This window comes from Musca vetustissima, unplaced genomic scaffold, assembly GCF_032173495.1.
Source record: "Musca vetustissima isolate MV318-11 ecotype Yass unplaced genomic scaffold, APGP_CSIRO_Mvet_v1 utg2693, whole genome shotgun sequence".
NCBI classification, from domain to species: domain Eukaryota; kingdom Metazoa; phylum Arthropoda; class Insecta; order Diptera; family Muscidae; genus Musca; species Musca vetustissima.
The window spans coordinates 46,144-61,089 of NW_026879596.1; the positions used below are offsets into that span (position 1 = coordinate 46,144).

Below are 14,946 nucleotides of genomic sequence, written 5' to 3' on the forward strand. Positions count from 1 at the left end.
TTGTTGTATTTTCGATAACACATAGTAAAAAACGCTACTTGCAGGTTCTGGAATATACCAAATATGAATCGTGGTGGTGGTGGATGTGGGAGACTTGGTGAAAAATGGGAAGATGGAAGATTCGCGCTGAGCGTTTTTTGTTATCGCGTTAAAGAGCTAAGCAGAATGCTCGCTTTGAGCGAGCCAATTGTTACCAACAATTGGCAAGAAGATTCAAAGGGTCGTGACAATGCTGAGCCAGATGATTGGCAAGCAACCGCGGATATTCAAAAAAAAACCTTAAGCGGTGTACACACTATCATTTTTGACTGTCAACTTTTTTATCGATTACTGACTGTCCAACAACCATAAATATTTTTGTGGTTGCCTGATGAATGACAAACATGTGAGGCCACACTATCAAACAAGCAAAATTTTGGCAAGAGTGCCATTCAAAAATGCTAGTGTGTACACCGCATTAATCGTAGCAATAAACGTGATGAACGTTGGGGAGGAGGTGGTCGTGGGGAAAATGATGGTCCCTGGAGGGGTGATAACGGTCCGTCCAACAATCGTGATGGCAGCCGTTTTAGCAATTGGAATGACATCATGGAAGAAATGGCTCCAATGATTGGCGAGATGGTCCGAATAATAACCACAATGATTGGCGAGATGGTCCGAATAATAACCACAGGAATAATCGAAATAATTCCAGTAATCCTTTATGATATCGAAGAAAATAGTAGATTCTTGCAGTACGGAACAGACCACTTGATGGCAAGGTTCAGCTTCAAGGTACGTTTAGATTTACGAAATCCACTCAGACGTTAATTCATGTACACATTAGCATCTTTGAGTGGCAGCTTCTTTTATCGATCACTGACCTGAGAGGCTACACTATCAAACAAGCAAAAAATGATCAATAGTGTCATTCAAAAGTGGTAGTGTGTACACCGCTTAATTTTAAGAGCAAACAACATTGTTGAAGTGACCGTCAGAACATGCCATCATATATTTATTTACTCATCACTGAAGTAGAAGCCGTATCGATAAATGTGCAATCGATTATTGAAAAATATATCGAAATGTGTGAGAAAATGTAAACATTAGCACATGGGACCTTTTAATTAATGAGCAAAGGAGACGTTTGTATAGTAATAGGGCAAATTTATATCTCCAACAATGGTTAGAAAACGTAAAATTCCCGCAAGAAAACATCACGGTATACGTGATCCTCTTCGTCAATTGGAAGAGAAGGAAAAGAAGTACGTACAATCCCTTAGTTGTCAACAAACCTATATCTAATCCCATTAAATTATTTCAGGCTAAAGAATGTTGTCAATGCCCCACCCAGCAAGGACAATGATCAACCGCTATCCTATAAATTGAAGCAATTGAAAAAGCTCACTGAAGATGCCAAATCGGGTAAGAAAATAAAGCGTATACACAGCGGTATTGAAGATAAACCCAAAGAAGACAAACACCACAATCGTAAGAATTCCAAAGCCTCGACTGGTGCTGCTGGTGATGGCAATAAATTCAAAACAATCAAACAATTACCTGGCGAAGATGATGTTGAGTATTTGAAACGCGTCAATCGCATTACTTCGGCCAGTTTGAAGGAGGCACAATATGAGGCGAAATATGGTGTTAAGGTGGTACGTGATCCCAAAACCGGAGCAATCTCTATAAAAAAGAAACCACCAAATGAAATTGATGAGTTGCTTAAGCAAAAACGTAAAGGCGGTAAGGCTGGTGGCAAAAAGAAACCCGAAAAGGACGTTAAACCAATTGATCCGAAATTGGCTAAACAATTAATTAAACAAGCCATACAAGAGGATGAAGAGGAACGGAAACAGGAAACATCGAAAGAGACACGGGAATATCAAAGAGATGTTATTAAGTTTGGTGAAATTGTACATGCACCGCCGACAGCCTTAACATTGCCACGAAAGGCCGAGAAAAGTGAAACAGTACCAAGGGTAGGTCTTAAGGGTTAAAATTTATTTTTCTATTATTCTTTGAATGTATTTCTATTTTTATTTTAGCCCGGCAAGAAAAACAATTTATTGCTTAAATCATTATTGGATGAGACAAGCACCAAATCGAATGGCCAAACTACCACCAGCACTACCAAAATTACAAAATCCACGGGCCGAGTTACAAAGGAACAGATGCGAGGCAAACGTAAAGATTTACCCGAACATACACGAAACATGTTGGAGAAAGAACGTGAAAAACTTGTTGAACTTTATAGAAATCTTAAAAAATCCAAGGGTATAATGTCGGACAAAAGTTAATTGTTGTATAAGATATATAGATTAAGCTTTGTAGATGTGTGTAGTTGCGTAGAAATTAAGATTTAAATAAAGAAATAAATTTATATATATTTTTTATATATTGAGGAAAATGCTTTGTTAAAAGAGTTCATTTTAGTAATAGAATTTAATTTAGGGCTCTTGGTCTAGAATATTTGTGATGGGTTGGTGCCTATCAAAAAGATGGTGCTTCGGATGGCTGATTTTCTGTACTTCTTGCTTGATGAAAGTCCTCAAAATATTTAAAATTAAAAAAAAATCAAATATATACTATGTGAATGTAAAATACGGTGTTATAATATGTAGTCCTAAGGGACCTGATTACAACGATATACTTTTTTCCTGCGAAAATCTATATCTTCCATGTTTCCTTGGGGCCTTGTAGTTTACCTTTACCATTTTGAAGTAGATGAGGTTCTCATTATTTATTTTATAATTACACTTCATAATTAAGTCCGTGCATACCGAGAAATGGAGGTCGAATGTTTTTGGTTCATAAATAAATTATATGGGAGGTCGGTCCATATCTTGGGATTTAAGATTTTCTCGTATACACAGATGACAACTTACCGTAATTTGGAAGTCCACTCCTCCGGTAAGTGGTACTTTCACCATAATCAGGACCAACCACTTCAAAATGAGAAAAACATTGACCCCAAGAAAGGAGGCCCATATTTCAGAAAGTATGGCCTCTGCATTTTCTCGGATCACTAGTTAAAATGCTCTGTTCCAGAACCTATGAGAATCTTATATTAAACGAAATTGTTTTCAATATTCCCTTGGTAAATTTGAAAATGTTCACCAATTTTTGAGTGCGGGAACAGGCCAATAACAACTTTTTTTGATGGAATATAAACTATTTTGAATTACTATTTCAAATTAGTAAATTTCATTTTATTTTTTTTTAATAAAACAAAAACATTAAATAACAAAACAAAATTTACCAATTCAATTATCGTTTTCATAAAAATAATAATGAAAACCAAACTTTCTTTATGGAATATCCTAAAAATCGCGTGTCTCTGTGTGTGTCTATTATTATGAATTGCTTGACTAAAACATTCCAACTAAGGAATTCTTGTACTGCCGTCGTAATGGTGTAATTCATTCAAAAACAATGTGCATGATTGATTACGTTCGTTGCGGTTCATTGGTTTTTCTGTAACAATTGGGCAAAACGTTGTGTTATCAGCAGTGAAGTGTCAATAAAACGATCCACACAATTGGCCAGGCATGTTTCGGTGGCACTATCCAATTTCGAGCTTGGTTTGCCGATGCACTTATCCCAGCAGATTTCATTGAATTCATGTATCTGAAAGAGGAAGCGGCATTGTAAATATTTTCATTGATAAAACCACCAATTGATAACATTGATTGAACATATTTGTATTGATTCCCCTCTTTACCTGTGCATTAACTTGCGCCTTTTGTTTTTCAATCATAAGGAATTCTTGCAATTCCTTGTCACCAGATGACGAGCTCAATGAATCAAAGTCCGACATTTTTATTGTACTTTTCTTTTGTAATTTTCCTAAAGATTTACACTAAAATAAAACTTTGGCCGAACGAATTACAGCAGCGATTGGAGAATGATTGCCTTTTATATAACCTCAAAAATAATGAACATGTTGACATCTGTTTGTCAAAGAGAAACGATAACATCGATTATTGTTGTTCAACAAACGGTCTGTTCCATGGTCTATAAATAAGGTCACCAAGGGAGACCAGCAGAATGCTACCTCATCAAGTTTGCGTCAAAATGCATTATTGTGAATTGACAACCATTATGAAAACGTAAACAAAGTCGAAATTTTTGACATTCGGAGTAAAATATCCTACTTAATCCCGTGTAGTCGTTGTTTTATTTCCCGATACAATTCGTACCAAATAAAACGCGGGTTCTTTCAGATTACGATTATTACAATGACTTTATTCACACAACTTTACTTTGCACTTTACTTTACACGACGGTTTCAATTCGCGATCTGATTCACAACTGACTCACTGCCTTTCCATTTCCCCTATTTATATGAGCCTTGCTTGTAGCTACAGAAGTTTCTAGTAATGGTAACACCTAGATAAACAATCTACCAATGCAACAAACACACATACAAACTTACATTGAGTAAACAATAACAACAACACATACAAACTTACATTGAGCAGACAATAACAACAACACATACAAACTTACATTGAGTAAACAATAACAACAACACATATACAGGTGAGGGGGTAACAAAGAAAGAGGAATTAAGCGATCATCAATGATGACGTTTAACAAGAATTGTACGTCGACAAAAAAATAGACAATGAAAGAGGAAATGGAAGGATGTTGTTCAAAAATCTATAAAATCTGTTCCAGTAGTTGTTGTTGTGAAGTTATTCAAATAAACTGCGTAGTAGAAATTTACGTTACAATTCAAATTCTTAAATTAACGGAATTCATCTAAAGTAACTTAAATCTAAATTTATATTCGTAACAATATTTTAACGTTTTGCGTGCGTTAACGCGATAACAAAAAACCAAGTATTTCTGAAAAAAAACGGAAGTCGATCTTAAAAAGTCGTCTTTGCGATTTTCTCAAAGATCAGAAGTCGACTTCGACTTTTAGACTTTTCCAAGGTACATATACAAGGTAGCCGCATCGGCGAATTTCTACAACAAACATCGGTTGTTGTATTTTGATATGTCAAAAATATTTTGCCAAAACAAACTGATTGACAAGATTTTTTTACACAAATTCTCGTAGAAAATGTTAATAAAAGTATTGCCAAAAAAGCTCTTCGAAATTCGGAGATTTTCATTTATATATATTTTTTTTTAATTTTTTGGTTCAACATTACAACAACATTTTTGACATTTATTTGTCCAACAGCTGGGCCGATGCGGCTACCTTATTAAATATACCTTGGACCATGGCCTATAAATAAGGTCACCAAGGGAGACCAGCTGATTATCGATACCTCTCAAGTTTGCTGTTAAAATGCATTATTGTGAATTGACTTCCATTATGAAAACGTAAACAAAGTCGAAATTTTTGACATTAGACTTGAGAAAAAAACAGCTGTTTTCCGATTTCGATTGCTATCTTGGTGACCTTATTAATAGATCCATGGCCTATAAATAAGGTCACCAAGGGAGTCCAGCTGATTATCGATACCTCTCAAGTTTGCTGTCAAAATGTATTATTGTGAATTGACTTCCATTATGAAAACGTAAAAAAAGTCGAAATTTTTGACATTAGACTTGAGAAAAAACAGCTGTTTTCCGATTTCGATTTCTATCTTGGTGACCTTATTAATAGATCTTGGTCTGTTCCAGTACTAAAAAAATGTAAAGGGCTAAGCAGAATGCTCGCGTCATCCGTCGCGTTATATGTTATCGAAAATACAACAACCACAAGGAAACGATAACACAAACGCTCGAAGTTGATGTGCGCTGCGCTTTGGAGTTAAATATATTTTAACTTTTTGCGTGCGTTAACGCGATAACAAAAAACGCTCAACGCGAGCATTCTGCTTAGCCCTTGAGCGTTTTTGTTATTGCGTTAACGCATTCGATAACACATATCGCAACGGATGGCTCAACGCGAGCATTCTGCTTGAATTTAAAGGGCTAAGCAGAATGTTCGCGTTGAGCCATCCGTCGCGTTATATGTTATCGAAAATACAACAACCACAAGGGAACGATTACTTTGATGGGGACATGGCCTATAAATAAGGTCACCAAGGGAGACCAGCTGATTATCGATACCTCTCAAGTTTGCTGTCAAAATGCATTATTGTGAATTGACTTTGTTACGTGCCATCTACTTCGGCACTATGGTGTATCAGTGGCCGCTAGCTCAGGAGCCAATAATCAGGGCGGTTCCATCCCAGACACCAATAGTCCTAGAGGACGAACAATTAAATTTTTATTTCGACAAACATAAATAAAGACAAAACTATACAACACAAACACCTGGTACACCTGAAACAAGGGAGATTGATGGTTTTACTCCCACACTTGCCCACCCTACCTTGACCCTCAGATCCTATAAAAAAATAACAACATTTTAAGGGCCCCGAATTCCACGTACACTCACCTCATTACAATATCCTAACTCTCCTCTCTCACAAAAACAATCAGAACATCATATTATTTTTAACAAACAAATCAAAAACAGTTTATTGACATAATTTCCTTAATAGATAAAACACGATAAGAATGAAACATTAACTACTCTCTATAAATTTTGTGATTCATTAAACATTGGATTTTTACCCTTTCTTTATGTTGATATCACGCAATGCCAATATAGGCTTTTCTCCTAAATATTAAAATTGTTATACCTTCCTAAATGAGCTCGCTTAGTAGGTTTTTTCTGGACATATTAATTAGTCCACACTAAACACAAAACAACCTACATAAATTGGGGCAACCCCATAATCACTATATCTTACGAAAATACCTAGGTTAATGCTTCTTACATATAGATATTTAGAATCATTATTTAATAAACACTTATGGACAACACAACTTAACCTAGATTTAACCTGTAAACAAAAAAACGCACAAAAAACAACATAAGTCGACACAATCACACACTACACAATGACTTTACACTTACACTCTGTTTTTAACGCCCACAACATAAATAAAAATCAGTTAAGGCAGATTTAGGCCTTTAATAAAACTAATATTCGAGTTTGTTTTATTTTCTGAAAAACTGTCGTATCGCACCACTGTTCAAATGAGAGCGCATTTTTCCCTTTGGGGTCCTTTTATACTGCAGGGGACGACGCCGAATTTTCCCTCTTTTCGGGCTTTTCTTTTTTCCTGCTGTTTATCATTTTTTTCTATCTACGACCTAGCGATCCCTATAATTATCGCAGAGTTGCATATCCGATTAATAAACATCGATACTAATCGGTGTTAATGCAACTCTGACAGTAGCGGCAATTTTTGGTACCACAGCATTTCCGCTTCATTTCTAAAGTGCCGGTTGTTGTGGTCGGGAGGTCACGGACAAATTTTTCCTTTTTATTTAATTTTTTTTTAACTTAATTAAAAGAAAATTGGTGATGTAGTCAGTCCCACGCAACAACTTTCATTATGAAAACGTAAACAAAGTCGAAATTTTTGACATTAGACTTGAGAAAAAACAGCTGTTTTCCGATTTCGATTGCTATCTTGGTGACCTTATTAATAGATTTTGCCTTGGACTTTTCAATACATAAAGTCGATGAATCGATTAGTCGAAAGTCGATTTACTTATCCCTATCCATGGCCTATAAATAAGGTCACCAAGGGAGACCAGCTGATTATCGATACCTCTCAAGTTTCCTGTCAAAATGCATTATTGTGAATTGACTTCCATTATGAGAACGTAAACAATGTCGAAATTTTTGACATTAGACTTGAGAAAAAACAGCAGTTTTCCGATTTCGATTGGTGATCTTGGTGACCTTATTTATAGGCCATTGCGATAATGAACGATTTTTTTACAATTAATCGATTAGTTGAAGAAATATCGTTTCCGGATCTACCCAATCTACCCTACAAAGTTGAAAATTTTATAAATATTTATATTATTTTATAAATTTCTTGGTTATTCAGAGAGTGATTCGAATTGAACAACGTACAAAAGTCGGTGTTCGCTCAATTTGCTATGGGGAACTAAGTAAGGGTCGAACAACGAATGAGAGAGCGAACAACGCTCGTCTGTACATTATCAATAATATCAATAAGCTTATTATTGTTCGTTCCGGATCTACCCAATCTATATAATATTTGTAAAATTTTCATATTTGTAATTTTTTCGATTAATCGAAAGTCGATTTACTTATCCCTAATCATAATTTGCCTAAACCTCATTCGTAAACAACACGGTTTCCATCTCCATCCCACCTCATTCGTAAACTTTCGGTTATACCATTTTGAGTTCATCTTTATCGGCCATTTTGTCTTCTCCTCCCATTCGTTAGCAGGTGGAACCGAAAAGAATCTACTAATTTTACAAGTTTTACAACAGCAGCAAATTACTGTCGTCCACAACTGTGCGAGGTGGAAAAGTTCAATAAAACAATAACAACTTAGTGATTAATAATAAATTAAAGAATAAAAAACATCAAAGAAAACAAAAGAATTAAATAGTATTTGTGCTTTCAAGTTGAATGAAACAACAACAACAACGATCATCACCGGAAAGCTTCGCACACTCACAATGTCCTCAGAAGTCTCTTCGACCGTAGAATCATCACTCAAGGACAATGAGTTCTTTCCATCGGCAGAGGAGTTGGAAACCTATTACAATATGCTGGAAAATGGTGCTATTTTGGAATTAGAATGGGAATGTCCAGGTCGACGGCCACCCTCGCCGGACATAAAAAGCAGTAACAAGGAGCCAAGCAATTCGGCCGATGTCACCGAACCAAATGAGTAAGTGAAAAAATATTTGATTATAAGATATGGAATTAATTCATGCTTCTGTTGCCTCCATGCAGTCCCATGAAACCGAATGATTTTGACTTCAGTGATGATGTTGCCCAACCACTGCGTCGCCATGGTACACCTAAATCAAAATCGGTTAAAAAGAAAACAGCAAATTTTGCCGGTGTTATGGAAGCGTTGAAGAAGAAAAACGCTGAGGGTTCTAACTGACAGGGCGACTGGCCAAAGTAGATTAAGTTTTCTTTTTCGTTTTGATGAACTGATAGTAATTGTAAGTGTTACGCCGATAATATGGAAATAATTAGTAATAAGAAATAAATTATTAATAAGAAATTTTGTTTTTGTATTGGGCGACATTTGAAAAATGATATGGGTATGTGGTAAGAATTCAATTTGGTTTTCTATAAGAATATCTTTTGGTATTTTATAAGCAGATTTTTTCTCGCTTTTAAGAAGGCCTTTTGGTGTTCGTCGAGTGGTCCTTTTGGTCTTTGTGAGCATGCCTTTTGAAGTTCTGTGGGAAGTCCTTATATTTCATCTATAAGAATATTTTTGGGTCTTCTTTGTGAAAACCCTTTGGCCTTCTATAAATATACCTTTTGGTCATCTATAAGAAAATGTGTTTGCCCTCTTTGAGACGACCTTTCGGCTGTGGGAATACCCATAAGAAATAGTTCTTCTGGTCTTCAATAAGACGAAGGCTTTTTCTTCTTCGTTCTTAGTCTGTTGAAAATAACGGATTTGAATAATTACGTTAAGGGAACCCCCCCATTCTCGATTTTAATTTTTCAAGATTTTCAATGGGCTGGCAAATCAATACCAATGCTTGTTAAGGTTTGTAATGCAGATCAATCTACATCATTGCAAGGCCGCAGCCGCCGAACTACTCCTGTCCCTCACGAACTCGGAAGTGGACATTGCCTTAGTTCAGGAGCCATAATTTATATAAATATGGTTTCTGGACTAAGGAATGCCAACTTTGATATCTTCGCCACGTCCACGGGGGACAAGGTGAGAACATGCATAGTAGGTAGGAAGAGCTTACATTTAATCTTTCTGTCTAATTACAGCAATGGTGACATGTGCACTGTGAGGCTGGAGCACAAGACGGGGAAGGCCACCCTGCTCTCCTCAGTCTATATGCCCTTTGAGGAGAGGGACCCACCAGGCACATGTGTACGGAAGATGCTCGATGAAATGACGAGCACCTGCAATGTTATCTTAGGATGCGACGCAAATGCTCACCATTTTCAATGGGGTAGCAAGGACACAAACATACGAGGTGAGTCCGTTTTTTATTTCATTTTATCCTATGATTTACGTATATGTAATATGGGTAGTGATCCGACTTTTAAAGTTAGGGGTAGAGAGGAGGTCATTGACTTAACCCTCTCAAATCTAGACGACTCCGTCATCAGGAACTGGAGGGTATCTTATGAATGTTCCTTCTCGGATCATTTAAAGATTCTCTTCGAATACTCTTTTGACGGAGATAGACAACAGCCTTATCGGAATCCAAGGAGAACAAACTGGGAGAAATTCACGGGGCTAACGAACTCCCAGCTGACTCTTAACACAAACTTAGGAACAGCTGTGGAACTCAACGGGGCCGTGAAAAATCTAACGGACGTTCTCTTATGTTGCCATAAGGAATCCTGTCCGCTCACACATCCTGGGAAGAAATCTCGGCCAGTGTGGTGGAACAAGGAACTTGGTGAGCTCAGGAAAGCGACCAGACGACTGTATAACAGGGCGCATAAGTCTAAACTCGACACTGATTGGAACTCCTACAGAGTTAGTTTCAATAAATACAAGAGTGAGATAAAACGCGCGAAGAAAAAGTCATGGGTAAATTTCTGTGAGTCGATAGAAGGGGTCAACGACGCTGCTAGGTTTCGAAAACTACTATCCAAGGACCCGAAGTCCATCGGTAGTATTAAGAAGCAAGATGGAGCGTGGACGGACTCAGGTTCTGAGACTCTTAATCTCCTAGCCGAGACTCATTTCCCGGGTTGCAAAGACATGGGTACCATCGACGATGATCGTGATGACACTCGGCCTTTTGCCACCCCGGATCTGGATCTCATTAGCAGGGTGGTTAACAGAAATAAGATACGATGGGCGGTCAACACATTTAAGCCGTATAAATCGCCAGGACCGGATGGTATTCTTCCGGCGATGCTTCAATATGCCTCGCCAAGTATTTATCTGATCCTTAAGATTTATACTGCGTGTCTGACTCTCTCGTGTGTTCCGGATCTATGGAACGAGGTAAAGGTCACTTATATTCCCAAAGCAGGGAAACCAAGCCACTCTGCACCAAAATACTATAGACCCATTAGCCTATCATCCTTTCTCCTCAAGACCCTCGAAAGACTGATCGACCTGGAGATAAGGAGTCGTATAGACACCACTTCTCTCAGCAACTCACAACACGCATACATAAAGGGCAAGTTTGTGGAATCTGCACTGCACGAAGTGGTGGGATATATTTAGAGGAACATGGAAAACTCAAATTTTACGCTGGCCGCCTTCTTAGATATAGAGGGAGCCTTTAACAACGTTAAACTTGAATCCATAAACCACTCACTTAGGGAAGTCGGCATTCCTGATACTCTGACATATTGGATAAATAAAATGCCTAACAGCAGAATTATAAATTCAAGTGTGGGGGATACAAGAATCAGGAAAACAGTAACTAGAGGCACGTCAAGGAGGGGTGCTTTCACCGTTGCTATGGCTACTGGTAATTAATATCATTTTGAGGGAATTGGACGGGGAATGTATCAAAGTTGTAGCTTACGCGGACGACGTTGTGATATTGATTTCCGGAAAATTTCCGTCTACAATCTCTGAGCTTATGCAAAGGGCCTTACTGACGCTGTCACGCTGGGCCAAGGCAAATGGTCTTGGTGTAAATCCAACGAAGACGGAACTGGTAATGTTTACTAGGAAGCGTAAGCTCGGTGTCTTTGTTCCACCAACATTGGATGGGGTGCAACTTCACCTATCTCCCGAAGCAAAGTACATCGGCACAATCCTGGACTGTCAACTACAATGGAAAAGGAACGTTGAGGAGCGGGCGAAGAGAGGAATGATTGCACTCTATGCATGCAAAAACTCTATTGGGAAAAGCTGGGGGCTTAAACCATCGACTATACACTGGTTGTATAACACTGTGGTGAAGCCCATCTTGTCCTATGGCTCTCTTGTTTGGTGGAATTGTCTGAGCCTCAAGTCGACATCTAGTAAACTAGACAAGGTACAAAGAGCTGCCGCAATTTTAGTTACAGGAGCCAGAAGGAGTACGCCACAAGCAGCTCTGAACGCAATGCTGTACTTCAAGCCCCTGGGCCTCAGCATTAAGTGTCAGGCTGCGCGTAGCGCCTTAAGGCTACACGAACAAAAACTCTGGCGGAACTGTACCTTTGGACATAGTAGTGTTCTAAACGAACCAGGTATAGCATTGGACCAACGTGCTAAACTAAGCGACTATATATCACCAATCCTTAGATTTGATGTAGATGTCGTTATCCCTAGTAGAGACGACTGGAAAAGAAGTAACCCTCCTCTGGACGGTCTGGCCTTCTATACAGACGGATCCAAGATGGAAGAAGGTACTGGGGCAGGCGTCTACTGTGAAAGGCTAGGCCTTGAGTTGACCTACAAGCTGGATAGTAATTGTAGTGTTTTCCAAGCTGAAATCTTCGCGATCTGGAAGGGAGCGGAATTGATAAAAAACCTGGATGCTGAGGTCGTTGAACCGGTGACTATCTTTGTGGATAGTCAAGCGGCTCTTAAAGCCATCAAATCTTGCTACATCAAATCCGAAGCCGTCCTCAATTGTAGAACAGCTCTGGAAGAACTTAACCATAGCTATCGGTTGTGTTGGGTACCAGGACATTGTGACATCTTGGGTAATGAAATAGCGGACGAAATAGCTAGACGAGGATCTCAATCCACCGATCTAGAAACTGATGACCCACTTAAACCACCCATATGTCTTTTCTATAGAAACTTTGAGGCATTCTTTGACGAAACAGCCCGCGAACTTTGGCACAACGAACCTAGGTGCAACGTGTCAAGATCAATCTGGCCGACTCTGTCTACCAAAAGAACGCACTCACTATTGAACCTGAACAATGCTGAAATTAGAGTGATGACGGGAATTATCACTGGTCACTGCAACATCAGGGTCCTTACTAGTAAATGGGATCTTGATGCAACTGATTACTGCAGACTCTGTGTTGACGAGGAGGAGACGGAGACAATTGAGCATCTCCTGTGTCACTGCCCAGCCTTGGCTTACAGGCGACACAGACTAATGGGTGCTCATACCCTTCCGTCTCTCAGTTTCATCTCATCAAGCGAACCTGCTCTAATCTACAGCATAATTAGAAACATAAAATGGTTAGGAGCACATAACCTTGGCACGTAATGCTTTTTTTCTGTCTGACTCATAGGACCATCGACCTTCAATCTTTCTCCACCCCCTTTAATTTACTACTCTTCTCTTCCCTACAGATCTGTCTTCTTGGTCTCTTCTCTTCACTGTATCTTTTCTTGTGGATGATCACAACGGACCTAACCGGTCTCAGAGTGTTGCAGTCACACATGTGACTGCACATCCCCAAACCTAACCTAACCTAAGGTTTGTAACTTTGCACATATATATTTGAAGATTTAAAAGAGAAGAAAAATAATTTACAAAAAATTTTTGTTATTGTTTTGTTGTTGTTTTTTGTAATTAAAGAAAAGTCCTTATTTTTGATGGCGGGCATGATAACTCCTCACTGGAACATCGGAATCCGAAAATTCCAACGGTGTTAGAAAGAGTACATGTCTGGCTCTCGTATGAACTAGGAATATTGACTTCGCTCTAAAATTAACAAAGTGGTGGACCTTTGAAAAAATATTTTTGGAAAATCGCCGATTTTTTACCAAAAACCAAGTTAAAAAATAAGGAAGATCTTCACCGATTGGCTTTATCCTAGTTCATACGAGAGCTATACACTCCCAGAGAAACGTTGCAAAATTTGGAACCGATTGGATTATTAGTTTTTGAGTTATCGTGCCCGCCATTCGCAAAAAAATGTTAAGAGAAAAACGCGTTTAAAGTTTGAGAAGCCCTTCAGCCGTCACTTGATGCTGACACAATAAATCGGCTATATCTTCAAGAGTTCTTGAGATTTTCACTTGAAATTTTGTAGAAATATTTTTTAATCAGTGTAGATTCGAATTATATCAACAAAAATTTTGACCCCGTGAATGGGGGGGTCCCCTTAAATCGCTTAAACGATTTCCATCATCGTTTAATATTACTCGATTAGATTTGCCGTTGTTCTGCATAGGCCGGAGAGTATGTTGCAAATAGTATTGCATGTAATATGAGCATCATTGGTTTGGAACAACCACTACAGCAGATAAAAGAACATTTTTTATGATGGCAAAAACCGCTTTGAACGATGTTACAGACACAACGAATAAAGGGAAGAAATCTGCGAGTGCCTTTTTATTTAATTTCGATATTTTCGATTTAGATGATATTTTCAATAATCCTTTAAATAAAATAAAACCATTCTTTTTAAAGTACACATTTAAAATTTTTATTTATTTTAGTTTGTTTTTGTTTATTTTCTTTTTTTTTTGTAAATGTGTGTTTTGTTGTTGGTTCTATTTCTATATAATTAGTGTAGAGTGTTGTGTCTGAAATTTGATTTCATTTTTTTATAATTATTATGTAGTACTACGTTTAAAAAAGTACAGCTATTCTTAAGTTAAAATGGCTGTTTTGTCGTTTTCTTTTTACACAATACATTCGTTTATACATTTATTTAAATTTAATTTAAATATTTATGTTTATTACAAAAACAAATATATATTACAAGGCAAGATCATACATCAATTAGTTGATCAAGTTTTATTTTTGTTGCATTATGTGTATGTGTGTGAGAGACAGAGAGAGATGAAGTGCATTTAAAATCTAAAAAATTTCGTCCAAAGTTCTGTTGTGTTAAAATTCGATGATTGCAGTTGCAGTTTAATTGTGCCATGAATAATAATAATAATTCTGGTTTTTACAATAAAATTAAAATTTACATTAAAAACATTTACACATATTTTTTTATCTTTGTAAAATAAACGTATATATAAACATAGATCAACGATTTACATATTAATAAATTATACTATAATTTTAATAAAATAAAAATA

The 14,946-nt window shown here is 37.5% G+C and overlaps 3 protein-coding genes across 3 annotated transcripts; 2 read left to right on the forward strand and 1 right to left on the reverse strand.

Moving 5' to 3' along the window:
* Positions 1–1,159: 1,159 nt before the first annotated feature.
* LOC133324572 (uncharacterized) lies at positions 1,160–2,287 on the forward strand. Its single transcript, XM_061533412.1, has 3 exons — positions 1,160–1,244; positions 1,304–1,961; positions 2,028–2,287. Exons 1-3 carry the CDS (start codon positions 1,162–1,164, stop codon positions 2,277–2,279), a joined length of 993 nt encoding a protein of 330 aa, XP_061389396.1. The 5' UTR covers positions 1,160–1,161; the 3' UTR covers positions 2,280–2,287.
* A 1,157-nt stretch (positions 2,288–3,444) lies between these two features.
* On the reverse strand, positions 3,445–3,806 carry LOC133324576 (mitochondrial import inner membrane translocase subunit Tim8). The gene is made up of 2 exons (XM_061533415.1): positions 3,704–3,806; positions 3,445–3,609 (listed from the first exon to the last, which is right to left on the reverse strand). Exons 1-2 carry the CDS (start codon positions 3,797–3,799, stop codon positions 3,445–3,447), a joined length of 261 nt encoding a protein of 86 aa, XP_061389399.1. The 5' UTR covers positions 3,800–3,806.
* A 4,700-nt stretch (positions 3,807–8,506) lies between these two features.
* On the forward strand, positions 8,507–8,957 carry LOC133324575 (uncharacterized). The gene is made up of 2 exons (XM_061533414.1): positions 8,507–8,721; positions 8,787–8,957. Exons 1-2 carry the CDS (start codon positions 8,507–8,509, stop codon positions 8,941–8,943), a joined length of 372 nt encoding a protein of 123 aa, XP_061389398.1. The 3' UTR covers positions 8,944–8,957.
* Positions 8,958–14,946: the final 5,989 nt, after the last annotated feature.